Source organism: Caretta caretta, chromosome 3 (genome assembly GCF_965140235.1).
Source record: "Caretta caretta isolate rCarCar2 chromosome 3, rCarCar1.hap1, whole genome shotgun sequence".
Taxonomy (NCBI): Eukaryota; Metazoa; Chordata; order Testudines; family Cheloniidae; genus Caretta; species Caretta caretta.
The window spans coordinates 120,927,019-120,950,793 of record NC_134208.1 but is presented as its reverse complement, the minus strand read 5'-3'; the positions used below and the strand labels follow the sequence as shown (position 1 = coordinate 120,950,793).

At 43.7% G+C, this 23,775-nt stretch overlaps 1 protein-coding gene across 1 annotated transcript in view; it reads right to left on the bottom strand.

The window, feature by feature from the left end:
* TULP4 (TUB like protein 4) overlaps positions 1-23,775 on the bottom strand; it is a 297,688-nt gene that overhangs the window by 89,482 nt on the left and 184,431 nt on the right. Inside the window, exons 3-4 of the mRNA XM_048844124.2 lie at positions 10,820-10,948; positions 10,008-10,169 (exon numbers count right to left, since the gene is read on the bottom strand). Coding sequence (XP_048700081.1) covers positions 10,008-10,169; positions 10,820-10,948 — 291 coding nt within the window. The remainder of the gene's footprint in view (positions 1-10,007; positions 10,170-10,819; positions 10,949-23,775) is intronic.

Sequence of the window (23,775 nt, the reverse complement as noted above, 5' to 3'; positions counted from 1 at the left end):
AATGGAGTTACACCAGTATCAAACAGTCATAAGTGAAAGAATTGAGCCCCATGTGCAGTTCTTGTCCAACCCTCTGGCAATACAGCACCTCCTTGTCATTATTAGATATGTCAAAGCCCTCGCCCAGCTCTAGTATTTTGAGATAAACTTCTATACATGGCCAAAAACCATCACAAACATGATTTTAAAATCCAGTATACAAGTGCATCCTTCCAGGTAACAAGATAAAAGCTTTCTTATCACCAACTATTAAAATAATCCCTTTTTTGTGGGGCACATTTTAACAATACTCTTTAACAAGGATTGATGCCAAACGAGTTTTTCTGAGAAAGGTGCGGAGCTGCGTACACTCCACCTGCCCTGGCCGGGGGAGTCTGGGGGCACGGACACAGGCCGAGGGCTGCTTTTGGCAGGCTCCCTTCCCAGGGGAAGTGGAGGGTCCGCCACAGCTCCCCACAGCTGCCCACGTGGCTCTCATCATGGCTAGGCTGAGGCTCCGAGGCCCCCCCCAAGCTGAAGCCGGGTCAGAGAGAACCGCATGGGCAGTTCTGGGGAGCCTGGGTACCTCCACCTGCCATGGGCAGGGGTTCCTGGGGGTGGGGACATGGTCAGGGGACTACTTTCACCCTGAGGGGCGGGGGTGTCCCTGGCCCCCCTCCGGCTTTCGGCTTGGCCTGGGGCAGGGCCTCCAGGGGAACAGGAGGGAAGTAGGCAGGCCCTTGGGGGAAGGGGAGAGGTGGGGGGGCCCGGCCCCCCCACTTTTGGGAAGGCTCCAATACCCTTGGTCTCAGGACAGCGGCTAAGACTTTATACTGTCCATCATTTCAAATTACATTTTCATTCCTGCATTATCCTTCCAGATTCTTCCGCCAACCAAAAAGGGACTTCACAAGACCCTGACAAAGCAGGAAAGCAGCCATTTCCAAGAAGCCACGAGGTCATACCCCTGAATGATTCAGTCAGTGGGAGCTGAAGTAAACTGTAGCAGGTCACATTGCTCCGGGGGTGCTGGAACAATTTTTATAGTAGGGATACTGACAGCCATTGAATCAAACTGTAAATCCTGTATATGATGGAAACCACTTCAAGCCAGGGTGTGTGGCAGCAGACCCAGTTTCAGCACCTATGCGATGCCCTCCAGACAAAGGGCCCAATCCTGCAAAGTCTTACCACTGAGTATATAGTGCTAAGTATCATGAGCAGTCCCATGCAGCTGATGGGGCTCTATGCAATAGTATGTGCAATGTCCAGTAATAAGGGTTCTGGCCCATGAGGTCAGATGCTCCAATGCGGGGCTTGGAAAATGGGGGCAGGCTGAAAAATGATGCAAGCCCCATGATTGTTTATTGAACTGAAAAGCCCTGCTACTGAGTGTTGATTTATGTTTGTGAAGCACTTTGGAGATGAAAAATGCCATATAATTATGTGCTATGAGTGTCCTACTTGAAGTGACAACCAGTCAAATGTCATTCTCTTTAGAACATTAGAGGAACATTTCTTACTGGTAACTAATTCCTGAAGCAGCATATGCAAGAAATCGGGGTTTGCAACTCACCTCTAGATTCCTGTGCCCTGGCTGTTGGAGTCTATCACCTAGCTCCTCAAAGGTAGGCAGGTACCTAACTCCCATTGATTTCAGAGGTTACAAGCATGGTCCTGTTCCTACAGATGAATGATTCCATGTGGGGTCAAAGCTCCTTCTAACCAGGGCAGTGAGCAAACAAATCTCCTGAACTCACAAGGTTTTCAACTTGAGCAAGGAGAACAAGCCATTCAATTACAAGACCAAGGTTCCAATGAGTTAGTACAGTCACCTGATATTCACTACCATGAATGCCTTGGCCCCAAACCATCTTCTCCCCCCACCAACTGGGAAGATCACCATGGTTCACAGATGAACTACAGCAGATGAAAGTTAGACTGCCAGTTTCGCAAAACACATTCTGAATCATTCCACCAGCAGCACAAACAACCCTTACAGGACTTAGCCAATGGAGAAAAGGAAGCAAAATGAGCCTTCTACTCCTCCACAGTCAATACAGAAGAATCTCGGCCAGCAGAGCTATTTCGCATAGTGTAACAGGTAACCTACCAAGATTGCATCACCCAGACACCAGATGCAAGCATCAAACACTGCAAAGAACTGTCAGCACACTTCATTGATAGGATCAACTGAATACATATGGAGCTAACATACCCCTGACCGGATTGTATTATCGACCCCACCACCCCTGACTGAGTTGGGCTTCCTCACACATCACAAAGTTTAAGATGCCCTGAAAAATATTAGGGCCGCAACATATAAAACCAATCTATGTTACTCATGGCTGGCAAAAGCCAGTGATGAACAACTATGCCCACTATTAATGGAAATAGTCAGTGCCTCCTTCAGAGAAGCACATCTATCAAACGCCTTGAAAAATGCAATAGTTCCTCAATCTTTAGGAAGCCTGAACCTGAAACTCTTTCCAACTATCATCCCATCTCCAACCTCCTGTTCCTGGGCAAAATAATTGAGAAAGTAGTAACCACCATGCTTCAACAATATGTGACATCAGTCAACCTCCTGGATGCCTCACAATAAGGGTTCAGACCTGGGCATAGCACAGAGATGGCTCTTGTGACACTAAAAAGTAACCACCTCATAGCAATAGACACAAGTAACAGCTCCGCCTCTCCAAAGGCCCTCAGAGATCCATATTATCCATACTTCTCTTCAATAGCAACATGAGACCACCGGGAGAGACAGAGACATGGTAGGGGACTAACAGCCCATGCTTTCGACACTCAGCTATATACCTCATTCTCAACTGATGCAATCACCACCATTACTATAATGTTAGAAATCCTACAGGAAATTAGCTATTGGATGAAGACCAGCTGGCTCAAGCTGAACCCAAGCACGACTGAAATAATACTGGTTGGAAACTGGCCAAGACGCTCTCTCCACCTTCCAGTGAGGGCATACAGCTTTCATTCATCAAAGTGGTGTGAAACCTCAGGGTCCTCTTTGACTCTTTGTTAAATGTGGATGACCAGGTAGCAGCAGTTTCCAAAAATGCCCTCTTTCACCTCCAGCTTGCTAAGAAAATTCATTGTTTCCTCCCGGATGAGGTCCCAGCTGCAGTGATCCAAGCATTTGTCATCTCCAGGTTGGATTACTGTCACTCACTGTAGTTGAAGCTGAAATGTGAAGAGAATGCATGGGTTCCATCTCTTGCAGAATGTAGCTGCCCACTTTCTCCATAAGTCAAGCCACCGTGAGCCCATCAGGCCCATGCTCAAGTCCTTTCATTGGTTCCCAGTCAACTTCCAATGCCAGTTTAAGGTTTTGGTCATCATTTTGAAAGCAATTTATGGATCTAGTCCCAGATACATCAAAGAACAAATTTCCATCTGTGACCCACTGCAACAGCTGTGCTCTTTTGGGATGATGCATATAGCAAAGCCCCAGACGGAATACCTGAGAGCTGGAATAAAGCATTCTTGGCTGAGGGAATAGGCTACAGAATAGTCTTCCCAAGGAGATCAGACACATCCAGTCGGACTGTGTTTAGGAAATGTTGCAAAACTTTTGGTAAAACTATTGTACTGTGACACACAATACGAACATTCTCTTCTATTTCCAACCTCTGCCACCTTAATAAAAATATAACAAAACAAACAAACAAAAACCTTACCCCAGGCAGTGTTTCAACCGCGAAAAGGAAGAAGTGTTAGAGACTCCATGAAGTTCACTAGGGACTTCGCTATTGCTATTGATTTTATGCAGAAGGCACTCAGATACTTGTTACCCAAAATTGGGCCAGCTAGCAAGCTTAGGGAGGACTAATGACCAACCAGAGTTTGGCAGAAAGCAGCACGTTTATTACATTGATAGCTAAGCTCAAAAGAAGTGTGGGGGGGTCACACTCACATACTCACACTCCCAGGACAGGCACAGCACTGGAGAGGTTAGGATTCTTCAAAGTAAGTGAAGGTAAGTTTTCCCGAGGCATGCGACAAACCACTGGCCAGGCAGTCTGGGCAAAGGGCCTTCACGGGAGGTACAAGCTTGTGAGTGCACTCCTGAGCACATGGCCCCTTCCCCTTTTAAGGGCTGCTTCTCGTGGCCTGCAACTAGAGATGACTTGGCCACATCTAGCTGGTCACACTCCACCTCAGACAGTGTCCATTCATTGGGTGTGTGAGCGCTGCCTAATCAGAGTCCCAGATACCTTGTCTACCTGGGAACTCTTCTTGATCTTCCAGCTGTTCAAGCAGCCCATTCATCCCACAAGCATTCCAGGAGGGAGGGGAAGGGGGAAAGCCACTTCACAGGTATTCAAAGAGGGAGAGGAGACAAAGGGGCGGGGGGGGAGGGAGTGTAACAGACCTTTTGAACATACAGGTTATACAGAGCATACAGATCACTGCTGCTCCTAAAACAATACTACAGCAACTGTTGGCTGTATCAAAGCCTATGGGCTTGTCTACACCTGAAGCGCTACAGCAGAGCTGTAGACATGACCTATGCCAAAGGGAGGGGTTCTGCATCATCATAGGCAATCCACCTCCCCAAGAGGTGGTAGCTAGGTCGATGGGAGAATTCCTCCGTCAACCTACCACTGTCATGGGGACTTCGGTCGGCTTAACTATGGCTATGTCTACAGTAGAGACCTTACAGTGGCATAGCTGTATACCGCTGCAGTTGCACCGCGAAAAGGTCTCCCGTGAAGCCCCTCTATGCCGATGGGAGAGAGTGCTTCCATCTACATAATTAAACCACCCCCGACGGAGCGGTGATAGCTGTGTCGGCAGGAAAGCATCTCCCAAGCGCTGTCCACACTGGCACTTCTGTTCGTGAAACTTATGTCGGTCGGGGTGTATGTTTTTTTCACACTCCTGACCAACAAAAGTTTTACTGACAAAAGTGCTAGATATAGCCTTAGTCACTCAAGGATCTGGATTTTTCACATCCCCTGAGTGACATATGTGGTTTGATCTAATTTTCTAGCCCTAAAATAGATGGATAAGACAGTAGCACTCAGCTGCTCTGAGTGGCTGCTGCAGGCAGAGAGGGAAGAGAGTTCCTCTATCCTTTCCAATGAGGAAAAACTGGTAAGGGGTTGGGGATAGGACAAGTGGGTTGCTGTGGGAGGGGAATAGGACAAGTCATCATTGACTGTTGGTGACAAATTGATTGCGGGAGAGAAGTGTGTGACTAAACTGGAGAAAGAGAGACGGACATGTATGAGAGCATGAGAGGGAAGGAGAAGAGATTAAAAGGAAAACTAGGTGGGGAGTCAGGCAAACATAATATTTCAAAACGTAGAACCTTCCCATCTGTAAGAGTATTGGGGAAGATTTCCTCTCCCAACAAATTAAATGGAACCGCTGAGTTTATATATGTTGGCTACAGCATGGAACTAACACATTTCCTTTGGTGTCAAACAAATATTCAGGTTTCCTCCTTTCTCTGTTACAAACTTCAAAAAATATTTTGCAGTTCTAGCATAGAAAAGAAAGGAAGTGGAGAGGTGGGGTGGGGGCAAAGGAGGGACGACACTAAAATTTCATTGAGGACAAGTAGAAAAATTAAAAGATAAACCATCATGGAAATTTAACCTTTACAGTGCACTGTTTTAAAGGTCACAGTATCATTTTGTGGAATATCTTCCAGGGATGCCTTCATTATCAATTTTCATAAGTATCAGGTGTGAAAAAAATCAAGAAAATAGGGAAAATGTACATTCAAAATTTGACATTTACTTGCCATTTGCTGTATCACCAAGTGATGCTGCTCTAGGTAACAGAGACAGTCCTGAAGCTACCATAGAATAGAATATACTGTGGGGTTGATTCTCATCTCACTCACATGAGTATTAATCAGGCATAACTCTACTGAACTCAGTGAGGTTACATAAGATTAAAACTGGTGTGAGATCAGAATCCAGTCCTGTACATACATGTCTATGTGTGTAACAACAATACAGTCCATTCCCTCTAAGTCCTTATCACATAAGTGCATAGTCTGTTCATGTCCTTAGTAATCACCTGGTCACAGTCGCTTTCCCTTGGACCTCATGTAATCCCAGTCCCTTTACGTGGACAGAGTATTATGTTGAAGCGTATACTGAAAGCTACCCTCATCTGCATACTGTCTCTGGATAATGCATACAAATATGCACAGTGTCATGTGCAAACATGAGGGTTGAGTGGAAAATGTCAGACTACACAACAGCACTCATATAGTGTCAATTTTTGGTTACTATCAAAGCATTTGCCTACAGTAAAGATTTTTAACTCAAGTTAACTGATTTCTAACTAACCTGAATTAGCGAACACATTTGTACATGCTAGTCTTGGCACTCCACCAACATTTGTGCCCTGGAACATACAAATGTGAGAGCTAATTTCAATTAGCTGGCAATTAATGAGTGACCAGAGTTTAACCAGTGAAACAGAGGTGAAAGACCCCATGGAGAGGATAGTTTAGTCAGGGAATAAAGCATAGGACTTGGAGCTGGTAGATCTGCTGCTTGTTTGTTTCCACTGACCTCAAGCAAATCATTTAATCTCTGTTCCTCAGTTTCCTCAGCTTCAAAAAGGGAATATAAAACTATCTGCCTCACTAGGGTGGTGTTGCGATAATTAATTCATTACTCTTTGCAAAATACTTTGGGATTCCAGTCCTATGATTATAAGCAAGCTCTGTGGAAATACAAAGTACAGGCTAGTCTCATCTTATGCTGGTGTTACGTTCCACAGTCAGCGCGTAAAGCGAAAATCCCGTATAGTCAAAATTATATTGAGTGTAATGGCGGGCAGAATCGCCTGCACTACAGGTACAGTATTTAAATTGTTATTTTTCTTTTTGTTTTGTTTTGTTTTTGCCAACCGCGCAAAGCTAAATTAGCGCATGTAAAATGCCCGTAAGATGAGACTCACCTGGATTTTTATTATTATTATTATATCCCATTAACAATTCCCTAATGGGCTTTGCATGGACTGTTGTGTTTTGTATGGATTTATATTCCAAATATACGTCACAGGTACCTGGAGCCTGGATCTGACAATTTTTAAGGAATTATAAAGCACATAAATAAAATGATCCAATCCTGATAAAATGCAACTTCTATTTCCACAAGGTAATCTGTCCCCATCCTCTCTCTCAGTGCCATATGACAGACATATTAATTATAAAGAGGATGAACATTGTGGAAGAAGAGACTGTTCAAGTAAGGACATGAGCTGAATAGTGAATGAGCCATTGGATATACTGCAAATGAAAACCAAAGGGCTACCGCAGTGCCCACTATAATTGACACCATGACCAACATATTATGTTGAATTAGGAAAGCAATAATGGAGAATTTTACATCTGACTTTTTCAAAGCTCAGCAAGATGTATTCCATGGTTCAAGAAATCTTTTTATTTTATTTTTTAAGGAGATTGATTGCTTCAGGTCCTCGTTTCTCTCAGCTTTATTTTCAAAATTTGGTAGGTCCATTTACTCGTTCAAAGATGCAAATGGAAATGCACAACTAATGCACAATTCACAGACACAGTCACTTTTATTGCTTGTGCAAACTGGGCAACTGCAAGTTCAAATGACAGTATAAGTAACTGCCTGTTTGCACAAGCCTTACCCCAGTTCACTTGAATCACTGAGATAATTGCACAAATGCATTAGGTGCATAACAGCACGGTCCCTTTTTGCATGCATAATTTGAAATGAGGCCCCAAATGTTTCAGTATACCAGGAGTGAAAAATGGCCCTGGATGACACAGTAATTTAGAATTCACATTGTCCAATGCTTTTGTCTAGTGCATGAGAATTACCTCTTCACGTAAATTTTCATAATATTTAGATGGGCTCTGGTTAGTCTCAGTTCTGAGGGTTACCAAAAGAAACTACACCATTTGCTCAAGAAACTCCCTGAAAAAGCACAAGAACAAATCCGCACAGACATACCCCTGGAACTCCTACCAGGGGTATTCTATCTGCTACCCAAGATCCATAAACCTGGAAATCCTGGACGCCACATCATCTCAGGCATTGGCACCCTGACAGCAGGACTGTCTGGCTATGTAGACTCCCTCCTCAGGCCCTATGCTACCAGCACTCCCAGCTAACTTCGAGACACCACTGACTTCCTGAGGAAACTACAATCCTTCGGTGATCTTCCTGAAAACACCATCCTGGCCACTATGGATGTAGAAGCCTTCTACACAAACATTCCACACAAAGATGGACTACAAGCTGTCAGGAACAGTATCCCCGATAATGTCACGGCAAACCTGGTGGCTGAACTTTGTGACTTTGTCCTCATCCATAACAATTTCACATTTGGGGACAATGTATACCTTCAAATCAGCGGCACTGCTATGGGTACCCGCATGGTCCCACAGTATGCCAACATTTTTATGTCTGACTTAGAACAACGCTTCCTCAGCTCTCGTCCCCTAATGCCCCTACTCTACTTGTGCTACATTGATGACATCTTCATCATCTGGACCCATGGAAAAGAAGCCCTTGAGCAATTCCACCATGATTTCAACAATTTCCATCCCACCATCAACCTGGAACAGTCCACACAAGAGATCCACTTCCTGGACACTACGGCGCTAATAAGCGATGGTCACATAAACACCACCTTATACCGGAAACCTACTGACCACTATTCCTACCTACATGCCTCCAGCTTTCATCCAGACCACACCACACAATCCATTGTCTACAGCCAAGCTCTACGATACAACCGCATTTGCTCCAACCCCTCAGAGACAAACACCTACAAGATCTCTATTAAGCATTCTTACAACTACAATATCCACCTGCTGAAGTGAAGAATCAGATTGACAGAGCCAGAAGAGTACCCAGAAGTCACCTACTACAGGACAGGCCCAATAAAGAAAACAACAGAACGCCACTAGCCATCACCTTCAGCCCTCAACTAAAACCTCTCCAATGCATCATCAAGGATCTACAACCTATCCTGAAGGACGACCCATCACTCTCACAGATCTTGAGAGACAGGCCTGTCCTTGCTTACAGACAGCCCCCTACCCTGAAGCAAATACTCACCAACAACCACACAACAGAACTACTAACCTAGGAACCTCTCCTTGCAACAAAGCCCGTTGCCAACTGTGTCCACCTATTTATTCAGGGGACACCATCATAGGGCCTAATCACATCAGCCACACTATCAGAGGCTCATTCACCTGCACATCTACCAATGTGATATATGCCACCATGTGCCAGCAATGCCCCTCTGCCATGTACATTGGTCAAACTGGACAGTCTCTACGTAAAAGAATAAATGGACACAAATCAGACGTCAAGAATTATAACATTCAAAAACCAGTTGGAGAACACTTCAATCTCTTTGGTTACTCAATTACAGACCTAAAAGTGGCAATACTTCAACAAAAAAACTTCAGAAACAGACTCCAGACTCCAATGAGAGACTGCTGAATTGGAATTAATTTGCAAACTGGATACAATTAACTTAGGCTTGAATAGAGACTGGAAGTGGATGGGTCATTACACAAAGTAAAACTATTTCCCCATGTTTATCCCCCCACCGTTCCTCAGACGTTCTTGTCAACTGCTGGAAATGGCCCACCTTGAGTATCACTACAAAAGGTTCCCCCCTTCTGCCCCCCGCCACTCTCCTGCTGGTAATAGCTCACCTTAAGTGATCACTCTCGTTACCGTGTGTATGGTAACGCCCACTGTTTTATGTTCTCTATGTATATAAATCTCCCCACTGTATTTTCCACTGAATGTATCTGATGAAGTGAGCTGTAGCTCATGAAAGCTTATGCTCAAATAAATTTGTTAGTTTCTAAGGTGCCACAAGTACTCCTTTTCTTTTTGCGAATACAGATTAACACGGCTGCTACTCTGAAACCTGTTCTTACAATGTACTCATTCTCCTGTTTATGTTGATTTTAGATGTGTTATTTCATAAAACATGAATATAGGTATTAATTTCCTTACTGTAAATGCCATTACCTGCTGATCATCAGGAGTCCATATGCCACAGGTGATCTGACTCTCCAAGTTAATCTCTGAAGACCAATGTCTCTGTCCACTGACTGAACCAACCAGCACAAATCCATCCCTATAGGAGATGAGAGCTTGTGTCCCATCATGGCTCCATGTAAAGTCGCTCACCTTAACATATACATAGATAAGAGATTAGACATTAATCATGCAATAATCTCCCAGTTATTATAAGTATTACTATACCCATTTTATATATGATTTATTATGGAGAAGTTTAACATGGAATCAATATATGGTGTCATAAAACTTGCTTAGAAGAACGCATTTTTATCACATGGAAATGGAAATCAGAAGAGTTTCTGATGGTGATTAATTGAGGGTTTAGCAATTTCACACTGTCCCACCAGTGAAAAACTCAATACACTGAGAACCAGTAACAAGAGTTAAAAAAAACTTCTTGAGATTGTTAACTAGATACAATGGGATAAAAAAGGACTATTCCTTTATCATGCTCCTTCTGAGTGAAATTCACCAGTGGGCCACTGAAGTCCCACTTAAGTCTCACTTAAGCCTTGTTTTGAAATCTTAAGTAGAGTGTGAATCTTGTCCTGGCTTTCTGCCTCATAGCAAATATCATCCTGTTTGTAAAACACAAGGAGCTCAGTGTAGCAGGAATCTCTATGACACTCCCTGTTTAGTTATTTTAATAAAGAAATGTTTTTAAAAAAGGAAGATTGCACTTTGCATTTTCATCGTTTTCATTTTGAACCTCTTATGATTTGACTGTTCTTGACTAAAGAGAAAATGTTCACACCAACCTGTGCCCCACGATCATTCACAAGCTCCACAGACCATCTGCCTTCATATTGAATCCAAACAAAAATTCCTCCATCTGCATCACAGGTTGCCAGTTTCTGGAATGGTTCATTCCATCTCACCAATACAACCTAAAGAGATTCCAAACAAATGCAGCATTACCATGACTGTATACAGTGTTAACAAGTGTTTTACTAGAGACTCAATTAACTAATACTGCAAAATAAACAATGTCATATTTAAATTCTGAATAAGATCTACAAAATAGTAATTTTCGGCATAATATCATGCAACTCTCAAGAACAGCTGGACTCATTTTATTACAGGACTCATTTTATTATGGCTGTCAAGCAATTCAGAATTCTCCCAACTGTCAGGCCTTTATGGAAGACATCAGATACTTTTGAAACTAACAAAAACATGTGGTAATCCAGAGTTCCACTGCAGAAAGAGTAAACAAACCTTGAAGTCCCTGTACACACAATCTGTCTTTCTCAAGCCACTTTCCCCTGTCCCTCACCTCAAATGCTACCAGATTCCCTGGGTCAAATTCCCAATTCTATTGACTTCAGTGGAGGCAGGTCCACTTTCACCAGGATTGAATCTAGCTCCCAGCATCAACAACCCCTTTAAAAACATTCCAGTCTCCCTAATTCATGAGAATTAGGAACATAATTTAACTTGAATGTTTCTTCTCTGCTACCGATTGCAGAGGGAATAGAGGCTTTGTATGGGTTCTTCTTTCTCCCATTAGAGACGTTTGGATTCTTCCTACAGAATTTAACCAAGCTGAAGTCTGCCATGACTGGTCTCTCATTTATAATTAGCATGAAGTTAAGTTAATAAATGAAGCCACTTTAGAGGCCTCAATATGTACCTGAAATGAACCACGTCATCTTAGTGCAGGGGTGGGCAAACTTTTTGGCCCAAGGGCCACATCTGGATATGGAAATTGTATGGCGGGCCATGAATGCTCACGAAATTGGGGGTTGGGGTGTAGCAGGGGATGAGGACTCCGGCTGGGGGTATGGGCTCTGGGGTGAGGCTGGGGATGAGGGGTTGAGGGTGTTCCGGGCTGGGACCGAGGGTTTCAGAGGGTGGAAAGTGGAACAGGGCTGGGGCAGGGACATGGGATGGGGTCAGGGGTGCAGGCTCCAGGTGGTGCATACCTCAAGCAGCTCCCGGTAGCAGCTGTCCCCCCCCCCGGCTCCTATGCGGAAACGCGTCCAGGCAGCTCTGTGTGCTGCCCTGTCCACAGCCGCCACCTCTGCGGCTCCCATCAGCCGTAGTTCCCAGCCCATGGGAGCTGCAGAGGCGGCGTTTCAGGCGGGGGCAGCGTACGGAGTCCTCTGACTGCCGCTACATGTAGGAGCCAGAGGGGGGACATGCCGCTACTCCCAGGAGCCACGCGGTGCAACAGCATGTGCAGAGCAGGGCAAGCTCTGACCCCGCTCTCCAACTAGAGTGCTGGAGCAAGGCAAACCCTGGACCCTGCTCCCTGGCAGGAGTTCAAGGGCAGGATTAAAACATCTGAAGGGCTGGATGCGGCCCCCGGGCCGTAGTTTGCCCACCCCATCTTAGTGCCTTAAACAGAAATTAGCCTTAAAAAAACATTTACCTTCTGCTCTCATCTTTCACATTTTTTTTCTGATTTAGTTTAATTTCCAAGATGTCAGAATAATCCAGCTAGGTATACATACATACTCACCACCATATAAGAGCATAATACATGAAACCTGCAGACAAAAATATTAAATCGACAATTATCAGAGTGTAAATTTAGTTGTTGAATGGACACTCAGAGTCTAGGATGAGTGAATGTTAGATGCTGAATTGTTAGACAGCACTCATCAATCCAAATAAATACTCTTCATTTCCCAAAGAACATGACTATGTTTCCTGAAATTCATTTGGCTGTTGACTAAAATGGGATGATACTCTTGAAGGGCCCCATTCTGTGGCTGATTCTGCACAGGAGGATCCTTGCACCCATCAGCCCCACTGAAATCAGAGGTTCTGGACAGAGCCAGGATCAGGAGCTAAGTTTGCAACATTGGGACTTAAATTTACTAGCTAAAACGAACTCCTGTACCAGTTTATGGACTGTAAGGGCCAGATCCTTAGCTGGTATCAATCAGCATAGCTTTCCATTCTTGAAGGATCAATCTTGTAGCTACTAAAATAACCCAACAGAAATTGTCTCTTGGTGCGCTATACAGGGCTCTTGAGTAAAGGTTGTGGGGAGAAATGGGTGTGGTGAACCTCTTATTTGCTCTCAAACAGCAGAACAGAATCCCTCCAAACATCCTGCTAGAGTAATAGCCTCACACCACAGCTCCAAGTGGCTTCTCTGGAGAGGGTGTCCAGCCCTGAGCTGGATAGCTCATCCAATGCTGTCAGGCACACAGATGGCTTTTGTTTGGAAGAACAGTAAGCAGCACATTGCTCTAGGCTGCTATGAACCATCCTCCACTTGGGCTGGAGTTGCAGTCGAAACGGCTCTGCTGCCCCCTTCCTGAGCTGCTCCAGCAAAGAAGGACCAGATGTGTCAAAATGGCATTATATGTATAACATGTCTTACTGTATAAATTAAACATATACAGAGCAATCACTTCATTCATATTGGGGTGAAATGCAGCAACCAGGTAGGGCAGGGGTTCTCAACGATTTTCTTTGAGCTTCCCTACCTCCCCCAATACGCTATAAAAATTCCACGGCCCACCTGTATCACAACTGTTCTTCTGCATATCCAGTAGATTAAAAGCCAGGGCCAGCATGAAAGGATAGCAAGCAAGGCAATTGCCCAAGGCCACATACCACAGAGGGCCCTGTGAAGCGAAGCTGCGCGGGCTTCAGATTCAGCCCCAGGTGGAGGGGCTGGGGCTGGGGCTTGGGCTTTCTGCCCTGGGCCCCAGCAAGTCTAACGCCGGCCCCTCTCTGGTTTATTTTGGCGGACCACCTGAAACCTGCTCGAAGCCCCTCAGGGGGTCCCAGACCCCAGGTTGAGAACTGCTAATGCAGTAGAACACACCATTGATTCTCAACAGTATTATGAAGGAAGTCAACAAAATACCTTCTCTAGCAACCTTCTCTAGATCTTCATTTAAATCAGTGGAGCTGCAAATACTCCCCCCACCTCTGGAGTTATGGGTGCTCCACACCTCTGGAAATCAGGTCCTTAACGCCTAGAACAGAGGTGGCCAACCTGTGGCTCTGGAGCCACATGCGACTCTTCAGAAGTTAATATGCGATTCCTTGTATAGGTCACCGACTCCAGGGCTGGAGCTTCAGGCGCCAACTTTCCAACGTGCTGGGAGGTGCTCACTGATCAACCCCTGGCTCTGCCACAGGCCCTGCCCCCACTCCACCTCTTCCCATCCCCTCCCCTGAGTTTGCCATGCCCTTGCTTCTTCTCCCCCCGAGCCTCCTGCATGCCACGAAACACTGATCGGGAGGTGGGGGAGGGAGAGGGAGGCACTGATCAGCAGGGCTGCTGGTGGGTGGGAGGCACTGGGAGCCTGGGGGGGGGGAAACTGATGGGGGCTGGTGACGTATTACTGTGGCTCTTTGGCAATGTACATTGGTAAATTCTGGCTCCTTCTCAGGCTCAGGCTGGCCACCCCGGCCTAGATAGTACTGACTGGGCTTTTCATAGACAAGATAGACAAACTGCAAGGGGAACTTAGGTACAGGAGATAAACCAACTGCTCTAACGACATCATAGTTCTTATCTAATCCCATAAAAACCTGAGTTAAGATGCCCCTGCATTTTAAGATCACCTTGTTGTGCATGGCTCTTATAAGGATTTGAGAAGAGGATATGATTTTACAGATAACACTTATTAACTGGCCTGCTGACATGAGCTAAGGGCATAGTGGCAATATTTAACTTGAAATGCCTTGGCTCTTATCTATTTTCAAATGGAACCTTAGCGAAACTTGACAATTTCTCTCTCTCCTTCTTCTGATTATAGTATAAATGGAAGTGAAGATGATTGGGTGGAAGCGATCCTCTAACAAAATATCTCTGCTTTCTTTGAATTTGATACACTGTCCAAGAGTTCATTTAGATACCTAGACATTCATACAATTAGAATAATTAGGCCCATGTATACTCTAATATTTATACCTCTAGTATACCCAGACTATCCAATTTAGTATGTTTCTGACCAAATCTCAGCCTGATGTGAGCTGCCATGATCAAAATACCAAAGAGCCTCTGACATTTAGAATCATAAACTCACTTCTATAATTACAAATGAAAGTAGGGCAATGACTTCATATGTCTGATGGTAGCTAGCTCAAAAAGAAGTCATTTTTGTGACAGCATTTTATAATCCAACTTTTTTAGAACATGGAGCAGATGTTCTCATTTCACAAGATCATGTTTAAGATATGTTTCCTTCATTTAAATTTAGCACCTGACCAAAAGGTGCTGACTCCACAGCTGCTCAAATATCTCCAATTTCATATTTGGCACTTACTGTATTTGGAGGAGAGATAAAGAAAGGAAGAAAGGTTGCCCAGACCATTCAAATGACTTTTGAATCAGCTAAAATGCATGAAAACAAATTAAAGGTGAAACTCAACCCTGAGCAAAGAGCCAGAGCAAGGCCTATAATACACCCCACCACACTGCATAAGCTTCACTAACAGCCCAAATTCTCAGGGTATACATTGCAATGTAAGCCCTAAGTCCTGGCTTGACACAGGCTCAGACCCTCCACCCCCCTAGGGTCCTAGAATGCTGGGTCCAAGCCCTGAGTTAGTGAGACTTGTGTGTAGATGGAAGGTGGGCTAGGCTTGAGCCTAAATTCAAACACTGGGCTTACATTACAGTGTACAAAATACCTCCAGAGGCTCCAAGCTTGTGTTACCTTTAATATTCTCCATTGGGCTTTCTGGGCCCAAATCCTCAAAGGTATTTAGGATCTGGGCCCTTGTATCCTCATTGTGTACTCATAGCTAATAGTTTTTTGGGGTTTTTTTTAGTAAGCCCTAATATATTCTAAATAGTGCTTGAGCCAAAGGCCAACAAAATCAATGGGAGTCTTTCCATGGACTTCAATGAGTTTTGGATCAGGCCCTTTTTGTTACGTTTTTTCTACAATATGGGATGATGATGAATTTGTTTGAAAAGTAAAGCATTCAAAATTTTCCATAGTTTTGTCTTCAGTGTCATCTTCATTTTGTTGGATTACATTTAATTAATACTAAAGGCACTAAAAACTCTCCACAAGAACTAACTGCATTGTTATTATGATGACATGAACACAATAGAAACAGCAAAAAGGAAAGCCTTTGAAAATAATTTTTCATATAGTATTAAGGCTTTCTTATTCTTGTGACACATCTTTTGCTTCCATATTATAAATTAAAACTCAACACATCTATGCAAGGATTAAATGTCACTTTTTTAATGTGAAAAAACAACAACAATGTGCAGTCCAAGCTCTAGTGCCAGGCTTTAAATGGGTAAGGAAATATTTTTAAAGTTCCTTGTTTATCTAGATCCCAAATTTGGCTGGCCAGGGACAAAATATGCTTCCGTCTTTTCTTTCTTTTTTTAAAGCCAACATGTAAACATATTGTTTATTAAGGCCCTACTTAATTTGCGATATTGCAGATCCCACAATACTAGGCTTGCTCTGGAATTTTGATATTAATTAGCTTACTTTGCACAGTCTGAAGTTTTGCATACATTTTGAGGTTTTGCAATACAAACTTTTTCCCCCATTAGTACAGTAGAATCCCATTTAGCTGAGCTGATAGCGGCTGGGGCTTGGGCTGTCAGCTCCAAGCATGGCAGGGCTCCCGCTATAAGCCCCATGCATTAATGACTGTAATATAGTTGCAGCAAAATGTCTGGTTATCAAAAAAAATTGCAGGCATAACGTAATACTTGAGCATTTATACTGTTCCAGCAATTTTTCTAAAACAAATAGGTCTTCGCCAGCTTTTCCAAATTACTGCAATTAATAAAGGTCCATTATTACTTTTCCGCGATTTTCCATGTCTTGTCCGCAACTCAGCTGCAATGATCTGACAATCATCCTGCAATTCAAGTAGGACCTTATTGTTTATTAAACAAAAGATGTGCTGTATATCAGCCACGATTATTATTTATATTCTGATAGCACCTAGAGCTCCCAGCTGATTTGCCTGAACTCTGTTTTTGATTTCTTGATTGTGTGTATGATCAGTGGTTAACCTTGACTGCAACAGGAGGAGGAGCTCTTATCACACCAACCCAGGAGGAGGGGGATGGGAGCTGTGCGGGAGTGCTGTTTAGCCAAGCCAGGGAGAGCTGCCTTGCACCCCATATACCTCACACACAGTCCCTTGCTTTACCCTGAGTGTGTGATTTCTAGGCAGATATAGCTATGAACAATGTTAAGGAGGGAACCCTCTGCTCATACAAGTTTTCCAGTCAGACCACCCTGCCCACACCATAGTAGGAAAGTTACACGAGTTTTGCACTTCCACTGATGCTAAAAAGCAGCAAATTCAACTGCTATATTCAGTCATTCTCTGGCCTATTTACATCTGACATGGAATACCGGGACAAGTCACCACCTGATTTGGCGCAGTATCCTTAAGAATCAGTATTTCAGATTAGTACCAGAGTAGAAATTGTATTCCTGCAAAAAGGTAATAATTTGGCTACCATTCCTGAGACACATGTCCACAGTATAATTGTGATTTCATCATGAGTCTTGCAATATTCAGTTTCAGAGTAACAGCCGTGTTAGTCTGTATTCGCAAAAAGAAAAGGAGTACTTGTGGCACCTTAGAGACTAACCAATTTATTTGAGCATAAGCTTTCGTGAGCTATAGCTCACTTCATCGGATGCATACTGCGGAAAGTGTAGAAGATCTTTTTATATACACACAAAGCATGAAAAAATACCTCCTCCCACCCCACTCTCCTGCTGGTAATAGCTTATCTAAAGTGAAAAGAAAAGGAGTACTTGTGGCACCTTAGAGACTAACCAATTTATTTGAGCATGAGCTTTCGTGAGCTACAGCTCACTTCATCAGATGCATACCGTGGAAACTGCAGAAGACGTTATATACACACAGAGACCATGAAACAATACCTCCTCCCACCCCACTGTCCTGCTGGTAATAGCTTATCTAAAGTGATCAAGTTGGGCCATTTCCAGCACAAATCCAGGTTCTCACCCCCCCCCACACACACAAACTCACTCTTCTTACAATGTGTATGATAATCAAGGTGGGCCATTTCCAGCACAAATCCAGGGTTTAACAAGAACGTCTGGGGGGGGGAAGGGTAGGAAAAAACAAGGGGAAATAGGTTACCTTGCATAATGACTTAGCCACTCCCAGTCTCTATTCAAGCCTAAGTTAATTGTATCAAATTTGCAAATGAATTCCAATTCAACAGTTTCTCGCTGGAGTCTGGATTTGAAGTTTTTTTTTGTAATATCACAACTTTCATGTCTGTAATCGCGTGACCAGAGAGATTGAAGTGTTCTCCGACTGGTTTATGAATGTTATAAATCTTGACATCTGATTTGTGTCCATTTATTCTTTTACGTAGAGACTGTCCAGTTTGACCAATGTACATGGCAGAGGGGCGTTGCTGGCACATGATGGCATATATCACATTGGTGGATGTGCAGGTGAACGAGCCTCTGATAGTGTGGCTGATGTTATTAGGCCCTGTGATGGTGTCCCCTGAATAGATATGTGGGCACAGTTGGCAACGGGCTTTGTTGCAAGGATAGGTTCCTGGGTTAGCGGTTCTGTTGTGTGGTATGTGGTTGCTGGTGAGTATTTGCTTCAGGTTGGGGGGCTGTCTGTAGGCAAGGACTGTCATGTCTCCCAAGATTTGTGAGAGTGTTGGGTCATCCTTCAGGATAAGTTGTAGAACCTTAATAATGCGTTGGAGGGGTTTTAGTTGGGGGCTGAAGGTGACGGCTAGTGGCATTCTGTTATTTTCTTTGTTCCACACAAAGATGGACTACAAGCCGTCAAGAACACGATCCCCGATAATGTCACGGCTAACCTGGTGGCTGAACTTTGTGACTTTGTCCTTACCCATAACTATTTCACATTTGGGGACAATGTATACCTTCAAATCAGTGGCACTGCTATGGGTACCCGTATGGTCCCACAGTATGCCAACATTTTTATGGCTGTCTTAGAACAATGCTTCCTCAGCTCTCGTCCCCTAACGCCCCTACTCTACTTGCGCTATATTGATGACATCTTCATCATCTGGACCCATGGAAAAGAAGCCCTTGAGGAATTCCACCATGATTTCAACAATTTCAATTCCACCATGATTTCAACAATTTCCATCCCACCATCAACCTCAGCCTGGTCCAGTCCACACAAGAGATCCACTTCCTGGACACTACAGTGCTAATAAACAATGGTCACATAAACACCACCCTATACCGGAAACCTACTGACCGCTATTCCTACCTACATGCCTCCAGCTTTCACCCTGACCACACCACACGATCCATCGTCTACAGCCAAGCTCTACAATACAACCGCATTTGCTCCAACCCCTCAGACAGAGACAAACACATACAAGAGCTCTATCAAGCATTCTTACAACTACAATACCCACCTGCGGAAGTGAAGAAACAGATTGATAGAGCCAGAAGAGTTCCCAGAAGTCTCCTACTACAGGACAGGCCTAACAAAGAAAATAACAGAATGCCACTAGCCGTCACCTTCAGCCCCCAACTAAAACCCCTCCAACGCATTATTAAGGATCTACAACCTATCCTGAAGGATGACCCAACACTCGCACAAATCTTGGGAGACATGACAGTCCTTGCCTACAGACAGCCCCCCAACCTGAAGCAAATACTCACCAGCAACCACATACCACACAACAGAACCGCTAACCCAGGAACCTATCCTTGCAACAAAGCCCGTTGCCAACTGTGCCCACATATCTATTCAGGGGACACCATCACAGGGCCTAATAACATCAGCCACACTGTCAGAGGCTCGTTCACCTGCACATCCACCAATGTGATATATGCCATCATGTGCCAGCAACGCCCCTCTGCCATGTACATTGGTCAAACTGGACAGTCTCTACGTAAAAGAATAAATGGACACAAATCAGATGTCAAGAATTATAACATTCATAAACCAGTCGGAGAACACTTCCATCTCTCTGGTCACGCGATTACAGACATGAAAGTTGTGATATTACAACAAAAAAACTTCAAATCCAGACTCCAGCGAGAAACTGTTGAATTGGAATTCATTTGCAAATTTGATACAATTAACTTAGGCTTGAATAGAGACTGGGAGTGGCTAAGTCATTATGCAAGGTAACCTATTTCCCCTTGTTTTTTCCTACCCTCCCTCCCCAGACGTTCTTGTTAAACCCTGGATTTGTGCTGGAAATGGCCCACCTTGATTATCATACACATTGTAAGTAGAGTGATCACTTTAGATAAGCTATTACCAGCAGGAGAGTGGGGTGGGAGGAGGTATTTTTTCATGCTTTGTGTGTATATAAAAAGATCTTCTACACTTTCCACAGTATGCATCCGATGAAGTGAGCTGTAGCTCACGAAAGCTTATGCTCAAATAAATTGGTTAGTCTCTAAGGTGCCACAAGTACTCCTTTTCTTTTTGCAATATTCAGTGTTTTCCTTAAAGCTCCAGCCTTTGGAGTCATACAAAGACAGGAAAATCTCAATTTTTATTTTATTTATTTATTTATTTAAAGAAAGTTTCTGGCTCTTCTGGTTTTGGAGAAAAGCTTGAAAACATGAATCTTAAAAGCTCATAAACCAGAAGGGAAATGCAAAGAGACCAAATTTTATTATTTTTTAAAAATCTTGTGATTTTTCAGCCAAAAATATTCCATTCCATGATATTGGAATCTTTGAGGTTGGCAACACTGAAATATGCTTGAAAGATATATTTTCAGTTCTACACAAGCATGCACAGTTTATTTCAGCTGCACTTTCAATAGGCTCACGCAAGCCTTGAAACATCATTATTATTTTTACCATAGCACCCAGAGGATCCAGACAATTGCGCTTAGTGCGATACTAACTCATAGGAAAGAGATAGCCCCTTCTTCATAGGCCTTACAGTCTAAGGGCATCAATTCTGCAGCTTAATACATGCAGCCAGGCCCCCATCAATTTCAATGCACAGGCAGCAGGGGCCACACATATAGATCATTTTAAGACAAGTTAGCTTAAAACAAGATGCAATAAACTGCTGTAACAAAAATGGAAGGAGAGAGGGGAGGAGGAACTGGGTGACAGTGACAGAAATACACCAGGGCTAACAGACTAGCTATGTGTATAATTTGTAGGTTTGATTCTTTTTAAGGATATAAATAAGCAAGAGACAAAATGGTATCAGTAATCCCTGCTGGCCACCTGCCTAGCCATTATCAGTTGGCAATTTATTGTAGGCATCACAGGCAATTCAGGTCGTAAGGAGAGATGATACAGAATCATCCTTGCCTCCTACAAAATGAAAACAAATCTGGGAAAGTCGAGATGATACATACAGAGTAGACAAGGCGAGTGAGGTAATATATTTTATCGGACTGACTTCTCTTGGGGAAAGGGACAAGCTTTCACATTCCACGGAGCTCTTTTTTAGGTCTGGTATGATAAATGATACATCCAGGTTGGCTTGCATCATCCAGGCCTTAGATCTGTGAGATTATATAAGGCAAGGTGGACAACTGTCAAAATGTCCAGGGCTGGACTATTTGACTCTGACTTGTGTTGAGCAAGGCAAGCAGATCATGATACTATTGCCCAGTTACACATTTACTGTATTTATGTTATTGCATTTATTTTGGGGGGAAAAACAGCTTACATACCCTCTTCCCCACCCTCACAAAATGACGATTACCACTGAGTCAGTCTTTTATAAATGTTTGAAAACACAAGATTAATCAAATTTAATTTAATATAATAAAACAGTGGTTCTCAAACTAGGGCCGCCGCTTGTTCAGGGAAAGCCCCTGGTGGGCCGGGCCAGTTTGTTTACCTGCCGTGTACGCATGTTTGGCCAACCGCGGCTCCGACTGGCCACGGTTCGCCGCTCCAGGCCAATGGGGGCTGTGGGAAGCGGCGCAGGCCGAGGGATGTGCTGGCTGCCCTTCCTGTAGCCCCCATTGGCCTGGAGTTACAAACCGCGGCCAGTGGGAGCCGCGATCAGCCGAACCTGCGAACGCGGCAGGTAAACAAATCAGCCCGGCCCGCCAGGCTTTCCCTGAACAAGCAGCGGCCCTAGTTTGAGAACCACTATAATAAAATACTAATAAAATAAAATAAAACAACATGTATAGAATGTTGCACCCAAGGATCTCATACACATTGATGAAAAGTAAATGATTTAGCATCACAACACACCTGGGAGGTATGAAGTACTATCACCTTCATTTTACACATTGTGATACTGAGGCACAGAAAGTTAAGACCACATTTTTCAAAAGCAGTGTCAAGGTTCCTTCCCCACTCTGAACTCTTACAGATGTGGGGACAGATGTGGGGTACAGATACAGATATGTATGGATGTGGGGACCTGCATGAAAAACCCCCTAAGCTTATTTTTACCAACTTAGGTCAAAACTTCCCCAAGGTACAAACTATTTTACCTTTTGTCCCTGGACCTTATTGCTGCCACCACCAAGCGTCTAACAAAAAACAGGGAAAGAGCCCACTTGGAGACATCTTCCCCCAAAATATCCCCCCAAGCCCTACACCCCCTTTCCTGGGGAAGGCTTGATAAAAATCCTCACCAATTTGCATAGGTGAACACAGACCCAAAGCCTTGGATCTTAAGAACAATGAAAAAGTAATCAGGTTCTTAAAAGAAGAATTTTAATTAAAGAAAAAGTAAAAGAATCACCTCTGTAAAATCAGGATGGTAAATACCTTACAGGGTAATCAGATTCAAAATATAGAGAATCCCTCTAGGCAAAACCTTAAGTTACAAAAAGACACAAAAACATAAATATACATTCCATTCAGCACAACCTATTTTATCAGCCATTTAAACAAAACAGAATCTAACGCATATCTAACTAGATTGCTTACTGACTTTTTACAGGAGTTCTGACCTACATTCCTGCTCTGGTCCTGGAAAAAGACAACACAGACAGAGAGAAGCCTTTGTTTCCCCCCCTCCAGCTTTTGAAAGTATCTTGTCTCCTCATTGGTCATTTTGGTCAGGTGCCAGCGAGGTTAGCTTAGCTTCTTAACCCTTTACGGGTGAAAGGGTTTTTCCTCTGGCCAGGAGGGATTTAAAGGTGTTTACCCTTTCCTTTATATTTATGACAAGCAGCTTCTGAGTTTGGGTGCTGAACTTGGGATACCTTGGGCCAGATTTTCACAATGTTGAGCATCAACAACCCCCAATGACTTCTAATGGAGGTGTGAACAATCAACAGTTCTGAAAGTCCAAGCCAAGATAGCTCAGCTTTTGCACCCAAAAACAGAGCCTCCTGAAATCAGAGGCTTCTCTTAAAAATATTGGCCTAAGTGACTTGGCCACGGTCATATAATGATTCTGTGGCAGAGCCAGAACAGACTCCAAGTCTCTTGACTATCTATCCCGAACCTTGACCATCCTTCCTCCTTTGTGAGGAGAGGAGAGAAAGGCAGGAGAGCTCCCACTGTTAGAATATTCCCCCTGGAATATTCCCCCTGGGAATCTTGCTCCACTGTATCAATAGAAGTTGATATATGATGAGTATTTATTATAATTAATTTTGTTCAACTGAAATTATTATAATGAGCAATAGCCTAAACTTATTCCCCACATGACTGTATTACTCTAACTATTGCTCTTCCTCAACCCGTACCCTCCCTCCTGTTTTTGGCCTTCACTTTTTCTATCGTTTCTACATGCAAGAGACTGTATGCTCTCCAGGGCAGGAAATATAGCCCTCATTTCCATAAGTGTCCAGTGACTATGGGAA